General features: G+C 40.5%; 1 protein-coding gene across 1 annotated transcript in view; it reads left to right on the forward strand.

Annotated features, from left to right (window-relative positions):
• MED14 (mediator complex subunit 14) overlaps window positions 1–17,137 on the forward strand; it is a gene marked incomplete at its 5' end in the record, with an annotated part of 33,317 nt that extends 16,180 nt beyond the window's left edge. The window contains 18 exons of the mRNA XM_041487901.1: window positions 3–197; window positions 757–891; window positions 1,320–1,396; window positions 2,915–3,075; window positions 3,439–3,585; window positions 3,677–3,768; window positions 5,012–5,164; window positions 5,369–5,638; window positions 6,840–6,995; window positions 7,528–7,639; window positions 8,263–8,394; window positions 9,417–9,599; window positions 10,273–10,508; window positions 11,164–11,343; window positions 11,532–11,639; window positions 12,075–12,200; window positions 12,818–13,007; window positions 16,535–17,137. Of these exons, the coding sequence (XP_041343835.1) occupies window positions 3–197; window positions 757–891; window positions 1,320–1,396; window positions 2,915–3,075; window positions 3,439–3,585; window positions 3,677–3,768; window positions 5,012–5,164; window positions 5,369–5,638; window positions 6,840–6,995; window positions 7,528–7,639; window positions 8,263–8,394; window positions 9,417–9,599; window positions 10,273–10,508; window positions 11,164–11,343; window positions 11,532–11,639; window positions 12,075–12,200; window positions 12,818–13,007; window positions 16,535–16,608 (2,727 nt within the window). The remainder of the gene's footprint in view (window positions 1–2; window positions 198–756; window positions 892–1,319; window positions 1,397–2,914; window positions 3,076–3,438; window positions 3,586–3,676; window positions 3,769–5,011; window positions 5,165–5,368; window positions 5,639–6,839; window positions 6,996–7,527; window positions 7,640–8,262; window positions 8,395–9,416; window positions 9,600–10,272; window positions 10,509–11,163; window positions 11,344–11,531; window positions 11,640–12,074; window positions 12,201–12,817; window positions 13,008–16,534) is intronic.
• Window positions 17,138–17,966: the final 829 nt, after the last annotated feature.

Below are 17,966 nucleotides of genomic sequence, written 5' to 3' on the forward strand. Positions count from 1 at the left end.
AGGTTGTAGAAATGTTTGATGTTCCTGGAAACCCCACAGAGCTAGAGTACAAGTACCATTTTCTGTCTGTGAGCTATGCTGAAGGAGATGACAGCCCTGCCACTGCACTTTTACTACAGCAGTTCAAACCAAACATTGAAGAATTGGTACTGGACACAAAAAGTGGCAAACAAATGAAAAGTGGTGTCAAGCGCAAGGTACGTGTTCCAAAAGCCCCTGGGGTGGTTACAGAGTATGAAAGCTCAGCACAGGTTCTGAGCATCAATTCCATCTTTAGTAGCCATGTTTCCAGTGTTTGTATGACTGACATCTTACTTGTAGTGGTTCTTTAGGCTGCTTCTCTAGGGAGATGCTGGGAAACTGTTTAGTAACAGTTGTCCTTCAGTTCATGCCAGGCCTGCTCTGCTGCTCTGGGAGCCAAGGCAGAGCTCTGTGCAGAGGAGTGTGTATATATTGTACATGCAGAGTGCTGGTATCTGTGTGATACACTTTGGGCCATGTGTACATTTTGGAGGACTTGCAGGGGCTGATAAGAGTTATTTCTTAGGGCCAGGCTGATGTGGCTTAGTGATCTACAAGTACTGTTTTAAAGACAGGCTTTAACTGAATTGTTTCAGTCCTGAAGTGGATCCTTCCAGGAGTTTGTGCTCAGGGTGTGATTCATTTAACACTTAGATGAATGAGGTTATTCTCTGACATCTCTTCAAAGTGTTTACTCCAAATATGCAAGTACATTGGTGTTTATTTTAATTCTAGTTATCTGGAGATCCATGTTCCATAGAACCCAAGAAACCAAAACGGTCGGGAGAAATGTGTGCCTTCAATAAAGTGCTAGCTCATATTGTAGCCATGTGTGATACAAATATGCCCTTTATAGGGCTTCGGATAGAGGTAGGTATTAAATTTTTTTTTTCCTTCTTCCCCTCCCCTGCTCCTGATTCTGGTGTCTAGATGTGACTATTTGGCAAATTTGTGATCATGTGCTCATTCTGGAGTTCCCCTGCCAGCTGAGCCCGGGTGACTCAGTCTTCTGCGCTGTGTTGCTCTAGTCTAACTTGTTAGAGCTGCTTCTCTTAGTAGAAAGCACTGCAAAGAGCTTGAAAAGTTGAGGGAAGAGGGAAAATGAGGATGAAAGATGCACTTGTGAGAAGGGTTGGGAAACAATTTTATACCAGATTTGCACAGACTGTTTTTTGGCTTTCCAGTGCTTGAGGATGTGAAACATCTGTCACCCTCAGGGGGAAAAAAAGTCCTTGAAAATGTTACAAGTTTTTTGCTTGACTTTTCCTTGGAATAACATTTTTCTTTTTCACTCCTAGTTATCCAATATGGACATTCCTCACCAGGGAGTACAAGTAGAAGGAGATGGCTTCAGCCATGCAATACGTTTATTAAAGTAAGAGGATATTCTCTGTGTTTGATTTTCTTATGTACACTTGAGAAAAAAAGAAGGCTTGTTTGGAGAGTAACAATAAGAATATCAGGATAGGGACAGGATTTTTGTTTTGGGGTTTTTTTTCTTTTATTTTTTTGGAGGGGTGTTAATACTGTGTGTCTTGTACTTGCATGTGAAGCAGTGCTAGAGAAAGGGTCAACTAAGAGTCAACTACAAATTTTTTACTTCATTAGCCTAAACTGAGGGGCTCTGAAAACAGTTTGACAGTCCTCAGTCCTTAAATCCAGGCAGTGCTAACGAAGAAGTGGTGATGATTCATGAACATGCAATTTTAGATCAGATCAGAGGCCTACATACTCCATATGTTATTTGACAATTATGTGAAACTGCAGAGGAAAATGCCAGGAGTCCCAGAAAAGACAATTGCATGGTAAAGAGGTTGTAGAGGAAATATCTGAGAATCATACAGTAATTTAATAGGTTATTTAGGCCCAAGTGCAGGACTTTGCATTTGTTTTCGTGGAACTTCAAAAGGTTCCTGTTAACTTGTTCCTGCAGCCATCTGTGATCTCTCTGAAGAGCAGCCCTGACCTCCAGCATGTTAAGTGCTCCCTTCAGTTTGTTATCATCTGCAAATTTACTCTTCTTCTGTATCATATGGGCTACTGAAATAGTTATATTGAAATTCTTAATAGCAAGCCAATAGTATCTGCCTCTGTGTTAACCCTGAGCAATCCAGCCACAACCAGCAACAAATAAATACTGGACCTGCAACAAATAAAGTTTAAAGCAGAAAACGACAAACCCCAAAAACACTTCCCAGAGTAAAACCTTTGTAATTCCTCTTCTGCTGCAGAAATGCACAGTGACATAAAGGCAGTGGTGTCCAAATGCATCAGGCCCTACGTCTTTAACTTTGCATATGATCAGAGAACTTGTGAACCGAAGTTAAGGGTAGAACATGAGATTTCTGGCGAGATCCTCAAGGAATTTGAAAAAGACTTCGGCATGCTTTTACTTAAGCTTTATTTAGTCTGTCCCCTGAGCTCAGTTCACACATTGGGATACGAATAAATTAGTGAGTACTAAGGGAACTGCCAGGTTGTTCATTGCATGTAGAGCAAGCTTGTTCTACAAGGCAAATTAATTCAGATTGCCACAGAACTTAGTTATTTTCATCTTTTTTCATTTATTTCTCTTTATGAGAGCTTTATATTGGTGAGCTCTTAGTTCACCAGGAGATAAGGACAATTCAGCAGATCCTTTAACAGTCTGTAATTTGCAGGTGTTGAATCCATGCAAAAAGTGGTCTTAGCTCAGAGTGCTTTTGTGACACACTTATTACAGTCCTTGTAGAGGAGCAGGTTATCTCACTGGGCAGTCCAGCTGCCTCTACTGTTGATTTGTTCGTTCTTTCATGCCCAGACTTGGGAGTCCTTCAGAAAATATTAGCAGGTGGTGTTGTTACTTGTGGAACTGTACTGTGTCTAATGGAGATTTTGTTTTTGTCATGTATAGAATTCCTCCCTGTAAAGGTGTAAATGAGGAAACGCAGAAGGCTCTGGACCGATCTCTTCTTGATTGCACTTTCCGACTACAAGGTAGAAATAATCGCACATGGGTGGCCGAGCTGGTGTTTGCAAACTGCCCGCTGAACAGCACTTCATCCAGGGAACAAGGCAAGTTTCATTGAGGAGCACTGGTAAATTTTGTTTCTTTGTAGTTTACTGTTGAGGACTCTCCGTGTGTGGAGACACGAGGCTTGACTCCATTTCAGAAGGCTTAGAAAAATCTTAAGAAAGCAGGGCGACAGTTTACATTGTCTGGTCCAGTAGTTTTAGTGTCTTGGTGTTACTGGACAGCTGTCTGCTCCTAAGATTTCTAGTAAACCGCAGTGTACCTTAATCAAAATTTTGACTCCTGAGTTAATGCATTTTTGGTATTTCCATGTGCTTCCTGGTGACTTGCCACAGTTCACTCACAGTCTGTAAACCACAGGAACCACTGGGTTGATCAGTATTTCCCATCTCCTCACACTGCAGGACCAACCCGTCATGTTTACCTGACGTATGAAAACCAGTTGTCTGAACCAGTTGGAGGTCGCAAGGTGGTCGAGATGTTCCTCAATGACTGGAACAGTATTGCTCGGCTGTATGAGTGTGTCCTGGAGTTTGCACGGTCCTTACCAGGTACAGAAATCACCTCCTTTTTGTCACAGTGGTGGGCTTACAGATGACTGTGATTTGCTCGCTCTAACTCCCTTCCCTCTTCTCTTTACAGACATCCCCAATCACTTAAACGTTTTCTCAGAAGTTCGGATCTACAACTACCGAAAACTTATCCTTTGTTATGGAACTACCAAGGGGAGCTCAGTGAGTACCTCCTAAATGGAATTCAAATGTATGATTGAAAACATGAATGGGTAGGCCTAGACTTCTCAGAATTTTGCTGCACAATTTTTCTTTGTAGTGAAATTAATGTAGATGAATGTAGAAAAGACAGAGGGTGCCACATTGCTGATTTGCAGGGTTGCCAGAAGTTCAGTATTTTTGAGAATTTCTGTTAGATGCTTGATATTGTGGGAGGGACAATTGTGTGCTTCTGACTGATGAAAGCTGGTGTGGCAGCCTTTTTCTAAAAAACTTCGTGTAAGTGTTGTTACTGCTCACTGCTGTACTGGGATATATGGATGGATATGTGTAAGCTGAATGCCCAACTCTGCCTTAAAACAGAGGACTAATGTTTTAAATGTAGTGCCATGCTTTCAATGAGGTGTTCATTGATTATTTTGTAGCTGTTCTCTTGTTCAGAACTCTAGCTTGCTCTGTAGTATTTGAATTTACAGCTTGTTAATTACTTAAGTGACTGAGTACTTGCTCACATCTTTGCATTAAGTGCAAGGTAGAGGAGGAAGTAAGTGCACATTTATTTCAGATTAAGAACATAGTTTTGTGTGCAACTGATGTGAAGTGCCTTGATACACTTGAAATTTGCTTCCTAGGACCTTTGTGTGTTCATTTTCTAAGCTGATTTTTTAAGAGTATTTTTATGTGCATTTTCATGGGAAGTGTGTGTAAGCATATATATAGGTATACATACATACATATGTATATGTATGTAAGTAGCCAGAGCAGCAGTATGGACTTTGCATTTAAGTTCCTTACGTATTATCCAGTACTTACTTTTGTGTAATGTAACTTAAGAAAATCCAGCAGTCAGTTTTCCACACCACAAATCTCTCAAGTTTAATTTTCTCTCTCTCACTTTGGCAGAAGAGAATATTTTGCTTTTTGCTTGAGTTGCTGATACAAGTGCCCAGTTCTGTGGTTGCCAACAATCCAGGCAGCTAAATGGGTGTTAAACCTGAGAGTGCATTTTTTTTTTTTTTTCTTCACAGCCTCAGCAGCTTTTGAGGAAGGTGAATTATGAATATGTTGAGGTTTGATAGAAAATGGGGGGAAAAATTAAATCTGACCAATTTTCTTGTTATAATCTCTTATTATAACCTTTTATATTACAGGTTATTACAGTCTGTAATATAAGAGTAGAATAAGTACGTTATTGCAGCCTACTTGTTCTGGCTTCCGAGACCATTTTATGTTTGTGACATTGCAGATCAGCATTCAGTGGAACTCCATCCTCCAGAAGTTCCATATTTCACTGGGAACAGTTGGCCCAAACTCAGGTTGCAGTAACTGTCACAACACAATTCTGCACCAGCTCCAGGAGATGTTTAATAAGACGCCAAACGTGGTGCAGTTGTTACAGGTAATGTTGTAAAACACTTCTGTCAAGAAAATTGCAAGACATTAGGGTGCTGAATTCTGATTAAACTGAATCTCTTTGAGAGTGTTATGATTGTTTATGAATCTCATTGCCAGAAAGCATCAAATTTTCCCTGCTATGCCCCATTTTCCCTGACCTTTCCTTTTGGATAAGCTACCTGACCTCTCAATCTCCGCTCTCTCCCAGGTTTTGTTTGACACTCAGGCTCCACTAAACGCCATCAACAAACTCCCGACCGTGCCCATGCTGGGACTGACCCAACGCACCAACACTGCCTACCAGTGCTTCTCCATCCTGCCCCAGTCCCCCACGCACATCAGGCTGGCCTTCAGGAACATGTACTGCATCGACATCTACTGCCGCAGCCGCGGCGTGGTGGCCATTCGCGACGGCGCCTACAGCCTCTTCGACAACAGCAAAATCGTGGAGGGCTTTTACCCCGCCCCTGGGTTAAAGGTGAGCACCCCCCTGTTTTCTGGCAGTTGTAAGTAAATGAGCTTCTCACCTGGAAGTGTGAATCTGAGGTAAGGAGCTTGGTGGAGGTTTTCTTTGTGGAGACCTGTGGTCCTTCCAAAATTCTGAGCGTAGAAGGAAGTTTTTGATTTATTGGTAGATCTGTTAATTAGTTTGGATTAAAACATTTCCTTTAAAAAAATAACATCAGGTGCTAGGCTTTTTTTTTCTTATCTGTGTATTCAGGCATCCTTTTGTTGAAACGTGATGAAGCATTGTGTCTAGGCTAGATGTGTGCTCCAGGATTAGCAGCAGCTGCTCCTCACAGACTGTTCTGTGTGACAATACAGTGCTCATAAGTTGCAGGTGGGACAATTCTCCATGCCAGATAATTCTAGACAGAAACTTCTCTTTTAAAACAGTATCCATCAGCATGTGGCAGGAGCCTGTGGCTTTCCTTCTAAATGCAGTGCTGTTTCACTCTTCCTTAAAAAGGAATCTCTGCACACTGACAGAATACCTGTACCAGTGCTAGTTATACTGAAACACTGTAAAATGGCACCCTTTGAGAAACAGGTTAATTTACTAATTTTTTTTTTTTCTGACAGTTGCAACTGAATATTGATTTTCTCGTATTGCATTTAACTGATCCTGAACATCTGCCTCTTTAAAAAATGCCAAATAAAAAGCTAATGGAAAGAAGGAGATTGTAGATACCAGTGTAAAGTGGTAGAAGAGAATGGAAATGGGAAGGTAGAGGAGGAATTAATTCAAGAAAGTTGGTAGGTTCCTCTGGGTGCAAGAGAATGCTGTGGAGCAGGTGACTTAGATGTTCTTTACCAAACAGAGCAGTTGTAGGTGTGATACAGCAGCCCTGTAGATTCTGGATACTCAGGATTTGTTCTGGAACAGGTATTTCCAAGTGTAGACTTTTCCTTATCTTTAAGGAGAGAATAAAAATGTTGGTATTTCAATTTACTGGAAATATTTCTTGTTGTAGAGCCAGGTGTCTGTTTATTAATGGATATATTTTGCACACTAATTACACTGTAATTCGTGAATGCCCACTAGTAGTTCCAGCGACTTGCCTGTCTCCTATGTGCTGTAGCTGATAAAGGTAGTTTTAAAACTTAGCAAATACTGCCTTCATTTGTATAGTAAAATTTAAATGGGCAAACTGCTAACAAAACTGCTTTTTCCACAGACATTCCTGAACATGTTTGTTGACAGCAACCAGGATGCACGGAGACGATCTGTAAATGAAGATGATAACCCACCTTCTCCTATCGGAGGAGACATGATGGATTCTTTGATATCACAGCTCCAACCCCAGCAGCCACCACAGCAACCACAACAACAGGTACCCTTCAGGCAAAATAAATGTTTATTGTCTTCCACAATAGTAGATTTCTAAGAACTTCATGTTCTAAAGGGATTAGCAGTAACAAAATGGAAAGGGAGACTGTAAACCCACTCTGCTGTAGAATTCCCCTTCGGGCAAAATGTATTAATTTATTTTGCATTTCTCATTCCAGTGTAAACAGCCCATAGCATATGAACAGCAGCTTTGGAAGGTCACATGAGAATTGCTGCCTAGAAGCAAAGGACTGAGGGAGGGAAAACAACTGTTTAAGATAAAAGATGGGAGGGAGAGTCAGGAGGCTTTGCTGTTACAGGGTGGCAGATAAAAGGAGAGAGGTACAGAGGTATTATGTCTTTAGAAGAAACTGAAAAAAACAGTGAGCACTGAACAAGATAGTATGGAAAATCAAACAACTGTGTGGATGAACCTGTAAGACCAAAGCCTCATTAGTATTCTCCTGCATATACTTGACTTTTGTTTTGGTACAGAATGATCAAAAATTTTAATTGTTCTGTGTTGACAATTTCAGCCTTTTGCAAAACAGGCAGGAGCCTCGGGAGCATATCCTCTCACCTCACCACCCACCTCCTACCACAACACGGTGACACCCTCCCCGTCCATGATGCACACACAGTCACCAGGTAGGATGGCTGGGAGCTGATCCTGTCCTAGAAAAATAGGTCTTTGTGCATATATGGTTTTTTCTATTATTTGAGTTGTGTTTAGCCCCAGATTAGCCAAGAGATTGCACCTTACAATGTGGGGGGAAAAAAAAGCAGGGTCCTGCCATGCATGTTTTCAAAAGTACATTTTGAAGCTAAAAAAGTCCACTAAGTAAAACTGCCATCTTTAGCTGTGTAATATTTGGGACTGTTTCATGATTACTGTTTATAACTTGCTAAGACAAAAACCTGCTAATTTTCAATACCTGCTTTTTCAGAAAAGCTTTTTATCACAAAGCTCTGCTTTCTGCTCCCAGCTGTTGTAGAACAACAACTGAAAATATTTAAATTTGGGGAAGGGCTGGGCAGGGGGGAAATGCCATTCTTCAAGCTAGATATCATGGGAAGTTTCCTTTGTATGGTAAATCAGCCTGGAAAATATAAGAGTCATGCATGTACCAAATAAAGTAATTGAGTGCAAAAGCAAATTCTCTTGAATCTTGTTTGCTGTCTCCCTAAAAAGGAGGGAGCAGTTGATAGAAAAAAAATAGAACAAAAAGATGGAAAATGTGTATGTCAAGTGATGTGATGTCTTTGATCAGGAAATTTGCATGCTGCAAGCTCACCTAGTGGGGCTTTAAGAGCACCATCACCAGCATCCTTTGGTCCAACTCCTTCACCTTCCTCTCTTGGAATCACAATGGGACAAACAGCTAACTTTGCTAGCCCACATGGTAAGTTCTCTACTGGCAGGTGTATATGTAGTGATTGGGGGGGCAGATTTGCTTCTTAAAATTGTCTTCCAGAGCAGACCTAAATTAATTGAGGAAAATTCATGATTTGTAATTGACTCAAGTTGCTGTTTTCATATATGTGAGTGCTAATTGTTAACAGTAGCCAAAGTAGCTGCATGGCATCTTGAGGCATTCCTAACATGTTAAAAATTGACTCTCAGTTACTCCTTTCTGCTTACTAATGTAGGGAATTTCAATGTGGTCTTGTAGCAGAGCAGTGGCTGCAGCTATTAATGAGCATTTTCTTTTGTTAGATTAGTTAGTGGATTTTCACTGCTTACATTTCCTGGAAAAATAACTGGAACAGGTTAGAAATTCACATACAGTTTGAAAACGTTGTCAAAGTCTGGCTGGTTTGACATATCTGTATGTGAGCAACATGCCTTTTGGTTTCCTTTAGTAATTTGGTTGGGTTTTTTGGAAAGCTGCCAAAACAATCCTTTGTGTTATCACAGTGCATTGGAAACTGTTTACAGATCACAACAAATGAACAGTTCAGGTGGTAATTTCCATGCATCGGTTTGACTGTTGAGTTGAACAAAGTGAGAGAGATGTACCACAGAGTAGGTTTAAGGTTCTGATCAGTCTGTATAGCAGAGATACCTTTGCAATAATAACTGTAAGATGCTGAATAAATGAGGAACTGTCTGGCTCTTAAGGAGCAGTAGAAGTACAAGTCTGTAGGCAAGAGCTCCTTTTGGTTTAGAACCTATTACTTGTTGAACATGACTATTTTCCTTAACATTCTACTTTTTAAAAAATACAATCTGGAAACCCTTGAAATCTGTGTCTTGATTTTTACTCTCTGCCCCCACTCGTGTGTTTTGTACGGTTGTAAAAAGTAGTCTGAAGCTTTCAGGCACTTTCATGCTTTATAGATTCTGGTAAGCCTCTTTTAGATTTCTCTATTAGAAAGCCTTTTACTTTTTAAAGAAATAATAATGGTCTTGTAACATCTGTAGGTACCATAGACCCAAGCTCACCATACACCATGATGTCACCCAGTCAGCGTGCAGGGAATTGGCCGGGATCTCCCCAGGTCTCTGGTCCATCACCAGCAGCACGGATGCCTGGAATGTCACCAGCCAACCCTTCCCTTCATTCACCTGTCCCTGATGCCTCTCACTCCCCACGAGCTGGAACAAGTAGGCTTCTTTATCAGTGTTATATCTGTGAAACACTCATGTTTAACACTTTCTAGTTGTGTTCTTTTTGGTAGTTCTTGTGTCAGTTTAACAGTCCTTGCTGTCCTTGTGCAGTAAAATGTCTAAGGAAATTACACCTTGATGCTGTCCTACTTCAAATCTTCAATAACAAATTGAAGAAGTGAGCTAAAGCATTCAGCATAAATGTCAGCAGGATTGATGATAGCTTTTGTTGCAGTGCAGAAATCAGTCTGAAACTATTGAACTCCATGACTAAGAGAAAAGTCTTCAAAGTGAAAGCAATGATAGGCACATTTGCCAACCCAAATACTAACTTTTCACATCATAGATCTGTAAGCTGCTCTTGCACGACTGATTTAGCCATCTTTACGTCCCATTGAGTTTGTTGTACAAACCTGCTGTCTGCTGGCATGCTGCAGAAAGAAGAAAAGGGAGGAGGATTTTAATGTTACTGAAACTCTTTGCATGGGTTCAGGGTCAAAACTAATTCCTTGTCTGTCTGATGCCTATTGCTAGGCAGACAAATTCTTAAATAAGAAGGATTGAGCTTGGGCCCAGAGGACTTATTTATGAATAGAGATAATTGAAGTGAACATATATCTAATGTTTCAGCTTAAATCCTCCCTTACTGAAAGTCCTTGTGTCCCCACAGGTTCCCAAGTCATGCCAACAAGCATGCCTCCACCTCGGAAACTACCTCAGCGCTCTTGGGCTGCATCCATTCCTACAATCCTCACCCACAGTGCCTTGAATATTCTGCTCCTGCCCTCTCCTACCCCTGGGCTTGTGCCAGGACTAGCTGGCAGCTATCTGTGCTCCCCTCTTGAGCGATTCCTTGGGTCAGTGATTATGAGGAGGCATCTTCAGAGGATCATTCAACAGGAAACGGTACGGTTTCAGTTTGAATGGACCTGTGGGTATGTGACTGCTCTGTGTTTTCAAATCAGACACAAACTGAAATGCTTCAAATAAAATAACTGTTTGCTGTTAAACTTCTGCTGTACTTCTGATTTTTGCCATCTGAAGTGTCAAAATTTAGAGAAATAATTTAGTTCCACTTCTTTTCCGCCCAGATTTGGTCAGGTGAAATTTGGTAACTGTTAAGGTAGCAAGTTTATGACCAGACTTTCAGATGCTGTGGGTTCTTTGGGTTTAGCATGTCCATTGGGAGTTTACTAGAACAGCCATGGGGTTACTGTGGATAGCACTCCTTGGTAGGATTGCCAGAGAAGTGAGTTAGTAGTTAATGTTAACAAACTCGGTCAGGAATGTTACTTTAGGGTTTGGGACAGACAAATGTGCCTCTTTACTTCTGTGGCATGGATTCAGTGACAGAGAAAGAAGCCAAATCTGGCATAAGCTTAATTCTCAAGGCAAATTTACCTGTATTAAAATATCATGTGTTTCTTTCTGGAAAGAGAGGTTGATCTCTACACTTTGGGGAGGAAGTGAGAGTGTGTGTGTGTGTGTCTGTGTGTGTGTCTGTGTGAGTTCATGCCATTTAATGAATGACTAATTGACTGTGAATCTCCTTTTTATACAGCTACAGTTAATAAACTCCAATGAACCAGGTGTCATAATGTTTAAGACGGAGGCACTGAAATGCAGGGTTGCTCTCAATCCCAAAACCAACCAGACCTTGCAGCTGAAAGTAACACCTGAAAATACAGGACAGTGGAAATCAGAGGAGTTACAGGTTTTGGAGAAGTTCTTTGAAACAAGGGTATGTACAGAAATCAAGAACGTTGATGTTTTCATGCTTTGCTTTTAATCTCTGGTGTTGTTTTGAGTAGTCCTGCTGACATGTGTAAGAGCTGCAAAATATAAAACTGACAGCTGTGCATGCTGGTTGCTTATTAAATTATATATTTATTACCTAAATAGGCACTACTAAACAGTGTCTTTCTTTAGGTTGCAGGACCACCTTTTAAAGCAAACACGCTGATTGCCTTCACAAAGTTACTAGGGGCTCCCACACACATCCTCAGGGACTGTGTGCACATCATGAAACTGGAGCTGGTAAGTCAACTGTTCTATTTATTTAATTTACCCAATTTGGTTGTTATATTTTTGAAAAAAAGCTGATGTGTCTTTATCTACAAACACATGAATTACTCTAAATTTATACATAAGATATTTAATGTTATTGGAGAAGTTTTCATTTTGCTACTAGCTTTCCTGGAAATTCTCAAAATTTCCTAATTTAAACTGATGATTCTGAGGAACTGCAGACATGTTAGTTACAACAGGCACATGCATAGACTGACCAGAATCTTTCTGATTGTGTTACTGTGGTCAGTTCTTTCAGAGTTACTCTGATTTCTCTAAAACTGGCAACATCTGCAGGTTTAGCTAAAGAGGCACATTGTACTTTGTGGTGCTTCCCTGTTTCATAGCTGTGTATGTCACTGACATGAGAACCTTGCTGTTCTTTGTGCTGCTCTCTCTGAACAGTTCCCTGACCAGGCAAGTCAGCTGAAATGGAACGTGCAGTTTTGTTTAACAATCCCTCCCAGCGCTCCACCAATTGCTCCTCCAGGAACACCTGCTGTTGTGCTGAAATCCAAAATGTTGTTTTTTGTAAGTAGAGCTATCTGTTTTAAAATTCTAACCCTGCATGTCTCTGAGATCATCACGAGTTCATAGCAAAACATAAGCCCACAGTATCTGACAGCTGTAATAGCTAAAAGTGTTGTGCTGTTTGGAATCCTCGATTTGCTTGGATCTCTTTTGTAATGAGTTCAATTCGTGTTCCTGCTCTCCTTCCTACTGAAGCACAGCAGCTCCTCGTGTTTCGTGTTCTTGGAGAGATGTTGACAGTATATAAAGTTCATCTCCCTCTGGGCTGCATCTTCAAGTGCTCCCCTTGTGGGTGTTTAGTTGTTCTTTGAGGCACTAACCACCAGATCGGTGAAGTGCACATTAGTAGTGCTGGGAGAGGAGAGCAGGGATGAGATGTTCAGAACAAATCTACATTAGTGTTGTGCCCGAGGCAGTGCTCACTGTGGGGTGCTTTTGAGAAGACAATAGTTTCCACCTGACTGATAATTTCTCTGTTTCAGAATTGATGTCTGAAAACAGGGGGGTGGGAGTACATGACATGCTGTCTGTAGGCCTGGAGTGTTTAACTGTATCAGAAGTTGCACTGAAGTACATGGTCATTCCATTTAACATGCTTTTTGGGTTGTTTCCCACAGCTTCAGCTAACACAGAAAACAACAGTCCCACAGGAAGCTGTTAGTATTATTGTCCCAATTATTTATGATATGGCTTCGGGTACAACGCAACAGGCTGACATTCCCAGGCAGCAGAACTCTTCTGTTGCTGCTCCAATGATGGTTAGCAATATTCTAAAGAGGTTTGCTGAACTGAATTCACCACGACCAGGTACTGTACATGTCCAGTAGATATATTCTCTTCACCCAGACATCTGTGACAAATCTCCAGTGTAAAACTAAACCTCTCTTAAGTCTGAATTCTTCTTGGTTTCTATCTTACTTCTTTAGTGATTACAAACTCCTGATGTGACAGGCTATACATAACTTAATAGGAGGTATTGGCAACACAGCAGAAGGTTGCACTGATGATTCAGGCTGGGTTTTGCTGTTCTGCCCAAGTGATAGAATGCAACCACCTCTTGTTGGCCTAACTCTTGCTGCTCAGTAAGGGTCACACTTTTTGAAAAATGGACCTAGAATGAGTCATGAGAAATATGCTATGGCCAAGTGTCAGTTTTCATGGTTAATTATGAAGTTACTCAGCTTAACAGTAGAATATAAAGGGATGTTAAAATAGTTATCAGAACTTGTCCACGTGCTGTGAATGATTTAAAAGTAATTGCAGTGGTTGTATACTCCTTTGTCAGTGTGTCCACTGGCAGAGGTGCATACAGCTCTGTCCGCCAGACGTGCTGTGAAGTGTTTGAGCTAGGTTGTTCTGAGTGTTCATTGGCCTGTAGGTAGTGCACTGTGAGCAGCATTGTGCTTTGCTTTCCCTCTTGTTTTGTCATGCCTTTTATTTTTCTTTTATTATCTAAAACATGGAAGAACTGTAGCAGGTTCTTTGGGCAGCATGTTGTCTGTAAGCAATGGTTTGGGGTCCTAGTACACAGATGGGTCATAAGAACAATAACTTTCAGTTTTGATGAAGAACAAAATTTTTCCAATAACCCAGTGAATAGATTGAAGTTGTGAATCCAGAGGTTGACTCTTACTTCTCTTTTGTATAATTATTCATCTCGTTGTTATGCAGTAATTTTAACTATGCTTGATGGATTATTTCAATTGGTAGAACATGAGCAATGTTTACCTTAAATCGGTGTGGATATGCATACATTTCTGAAACTTGTGATGGGATTTAAGTTAATATGCACTTTCTGTTTAACATGTAGTAATAGTGTAGGTAAATAGGAGAGAAAATAGCCTTGAGGGCATGTGGAGTTCCCTGTAGGAGTTCTGTATGTGGAAAAGAGCTGTTGTTTGTATAGCACTTTTATTTACATTAACTAAACTTCAGGTGTTGCTTTTGGAAGGTGCTTCCCCACAGAGTTCCCCTGGTGTGGGGAAGGGTGGGTTCTTGCTTTGCTGTTTGTTATTGCCCTGAGTTGTGCTTTAAAGTAAACCCTCCACAAAATACCACAGGCAGAGCAAGTAACTGTCAAAGCTGCTCTGGAGATGAGTGGTGAGATGTTTCCTCATGGTCACTAGATAGATCAAAATGGACAATTTTTGTTTGTCGTGCAAGTTTTGAAGCAATTTCGGAATCCAGTACAGGGAGCAAAGTATAGATGGGGGGGGAAAAGCATAGGAAAAGCATTGGAGCCACAAGCAGAACCTTGTCCAGGCAAAGGAAAATGTAGCTGGCTGAGCAGAGGAAGTTTCTAGTAGTCCTTCCTCTAACTTCCAAAAGAAAGAATGAGTCTGTATGGTTTTATTTATTTTCACCATCACCCAGCAAAAGTAGGATCTTCCCTGAGGACACTTGAAATGCAATTTCCTCTGTTCTTATTGTCAAAACATACATTATTATAGCTGATCAAAGAGAACGAGAATACTTTCTTTTCTTGACCACTGAAAGGCGATAGGAGAGCCAACAGATGAAAGTAGATAGCTGGGAGACTTCTCTTAAAACAGCAGGACATGGGAGATCCCAGATGTGTGTCCTTTGTCATCTGATGTTCCTCTCTCTTCTGCTGCTCCTGTGCTGTACCCAGGATTTTCCTGACTTTCCTACCTGTTAGCTCTCTGCTGCACTAATTGCAATCTGCTTGGTTAAGGGAGTTTTTCACTGTTTGGGTCAGGAAGGAGCAGGGCCTCCCATCATGCACAGCTGATGTTACTGGCACTGTCGTTGTAACATGGAATCAGTGTTGCCTTGTTCTGGCTGTATCTTTTTTACCTTTCTCTCTTTGTGAGAAAGTATTTTGTACTCAGCTTAATTTTCCTCTTAATAAAATGGTAGTGCCTGAAAAGTAAGTTCTTTTGAAAGAGTTTTCTTTTCAGATCTGTGGGCAAACACATTCTGCTGTGTTTAACAGTAAAGTATTGACTCATTTTTAGTACACGTTGTCTAAGACCACTTTACCTATGCCTCCGTGGGAGAAAAGACTTTACTTTGGGGAAATACTTGTATGAACTGAGAGGAAATCAATGCCCTGCAATAATAAGTTTAAATTTGAGCTGTAAATCCAAAACTTACAGTATGTAGTGGACATCAATCTGGTAAGGAAATTAAAGTCCCTATGGATGCCTGAAGTGACCTAAGAGAGGAGCTCAGGGGGCTCGTGATGATTCTTAAAGCACTTCACAACTAAACATTTTTCAGTGTCTGATTTTCAGTCATGCAGTGGATGGTATTTAGCCCAGATTTGTAGCTTTGATATGATAATGACTTGCCCAAAATAATCTTGGGAATCCCTAGTCTGGCAGTTAAGATTAATGCATCCCAACAGGCTCTGCTCTTATCTCTGCTCACACTGTTGCTCCTTCAGCAGCAAAATTCAATGTCCTCTAATTGATATTTCTTGAAATATGCAGGAGAAATTCAGCCCACAGTGACCAGGGTACAACAGTGGCTACTAATTGTATTCTCTTAGCAGGAAATAGTTGATGAAAATCACAGCTGCATGTTGCTTTATCTTTTGTTGTTCTTATTTAACCCTTTCGCTTCTGGTGGTTTTAACTTCTTTAAGCTATTCAGAACGTTTGTGTTTTTGTCAACAAGTGCTATTTAAAACTTGGGGTAGCTGTGGCTGGTTTTTCCTCTCAGTATTGAATCTCAGCTGTTGGAAACAGAAGTCCACCTGCTCTGTATTTTATTTTGCAGTTTGGATGTCAGTGGTAGAGCCAGAGCAATTTGGTTGAAAGAAACAGATTCCTGACTGTTGCCCAGTCTTGGAATTAGAAATGTTTCCAAGACTAAGCTTAGGACAGAAAACATCTTCCAGCTGTTTCAGACTTGAGTCTTTCAAAATGTCTCGTTTCTGCTTGTAATCAATAGAAATAAAACTTGAAAAAGTTGGGTTATCTTTTTCTTAAGATGAGGTGCTCTTAATTAAAAACACAGAAAAAATCAGACCACAGTCCATGTGCAATCAATTCTAGCATAGATTCAATCTGACATTCAAAAGCAATTAAAAGTTAAGAGCTACTTGCAATTCCATCACCAACAAGAGCAGTCCTGCTGGGAAAGCTGGAGCTCCTTCAGCTGGTAACTCCCACAAATCCCAACCTCCCTGGAGGTTGCTGGGGTTTGGGAGTGGCAGCCTCTGCACCCTCGGCTCTGCCCTGGGGGCTCAGGGGGCTCAGTGAGGAAGGGCTGTGGGGTGTGGGGCTAACCTGTCTCTTTTCCCTGCTCCAGAGTGAGGAAGGGCTGTCCGGGGCGCGGTGCTAACCTGTCTCTTTTCCCTGTTCCAGGTGAATGCACAATATTTGCAGCCGTTCGTGATTTGATGGTTAATCTTACGCTGCCCCCTGGGGGGCGTCCCTAGACACTTTTAAAAGAAGGCTGAAAGTGAGACAAAACAGCAAAAAAAAAAAAAAAAAATTCAAAAAAATAAAATAAAGCCTTCAGTTAAAAGAGGACGTTTTAATTTTACCTTTTTTTTCTAAGAGCTAACTATAAACTGGCAAACTTTCAGGGATGCACTTTCATCACATGAGTATCACCACGACTTTTGTATAGTGCTGTTGTATAGTGTGTTTTAATGGGAGACACTTCAGACTAGGTAATAGATTGAAGTATCAGCTTGCTGGTAATAGATTTAATATTCTGTTTTATACTATAAAGATTATGAAAATGCCAAACTTGTTTGTTTTTCTGTTTTTCTTATGTTTTGGTGTAATAGTCTTTTTTTAAGGCAGGTCTGTCATTTTTGAATACTGTAAAACTGTGACAAACTTTATATTGAAGCTGTATTTTAATATGACTGCTTTGAATCCTTAAACAATTTATTTGGGCTTGTTGTAAACATGTCCCCAAAAAGCAATATTTAATAAACTGGATTAAAAAATCTTAAACTGCATGTTGTATCATCTTAAATTTTATTCTTCTCCCCTGTAGCCACTGATCAGATCTCTTATGTTCATACTTCCTGCACTATATCTGTATGTGATCTTGGTTATACACACACACATGCTGCTAACTTAAAACCCAAACAAATCTTTATGTATTTATCCTCTGGGTTCCATTTGTTCTAAATCAGAGTAGAACAGAGTTTGTTCATTTTCCTGGTTGTAAAAATAACCAGTAATTATTTTAAATGGTGCTACTTAACTACTTAAAATGTACAATGAATAATTTCTTACACCAGGAACTACATCTTTTCTGTCCCAAAGGCAAAGCTTAGTGGAAGAAAGAACCTTTTGTCATCTGCTATGTAATCTGTAATAACAGACTCTTGTCTTACTGTAGAGGCAGGTAAGGTAGAAGCTGGACCTGCTACCACAGAATTGGAGAGGCTGATCCAAAAAAGAAACAACCTCACACTTAACTTCCTGAATTGGATGCTTGTAGATAATTTTGTCAGTAATGACTGAAGGTTCTTGTAATTGATTAAAATGTCCTTAGGAGTTACTTTGTCATTTAACCATTTGTCCTCCTGGATCAGTATTCTCAAATTTTTATGGAGTTGGTTTCCTGACTTCCTACAGCAGTGACTTTCAGCTGTGCTGCCTCCCTGCCTTTGCAGAGCTCTGGCAGCTCCCTGCTCAGCTGAAGGATGCTTTAAACTAATTTTAAATATCTTTTAGTGAAAGTATTCCAGCCTGCCTTGCTGTCTTCAAGGATGCCCATTGCCCCTAAAACTGTCACAGTGCTTCTTTCTCTGAACCTCTTGCTGCTAGAAAT

The sequence above is a fragment of the Pyrgilauda ruficollis genome, unplaced genomic scaffold, assembly GCF_017590135.1.
Source record: "Pyrgilauda ruficollis isolate IOZ18807 unplaced genomic scaffold, ASM1759013v1 scaffold85, whole genome shotgun sequence".
In the NCBI taxonomy this organism is placed as follows: domain Eukaryota; kingdom Metazoa; phylum Chordata; class Aves; order Passeriformes; family Passeridae; genus Pyrgilauda; species Pyrgilauda ruficollis.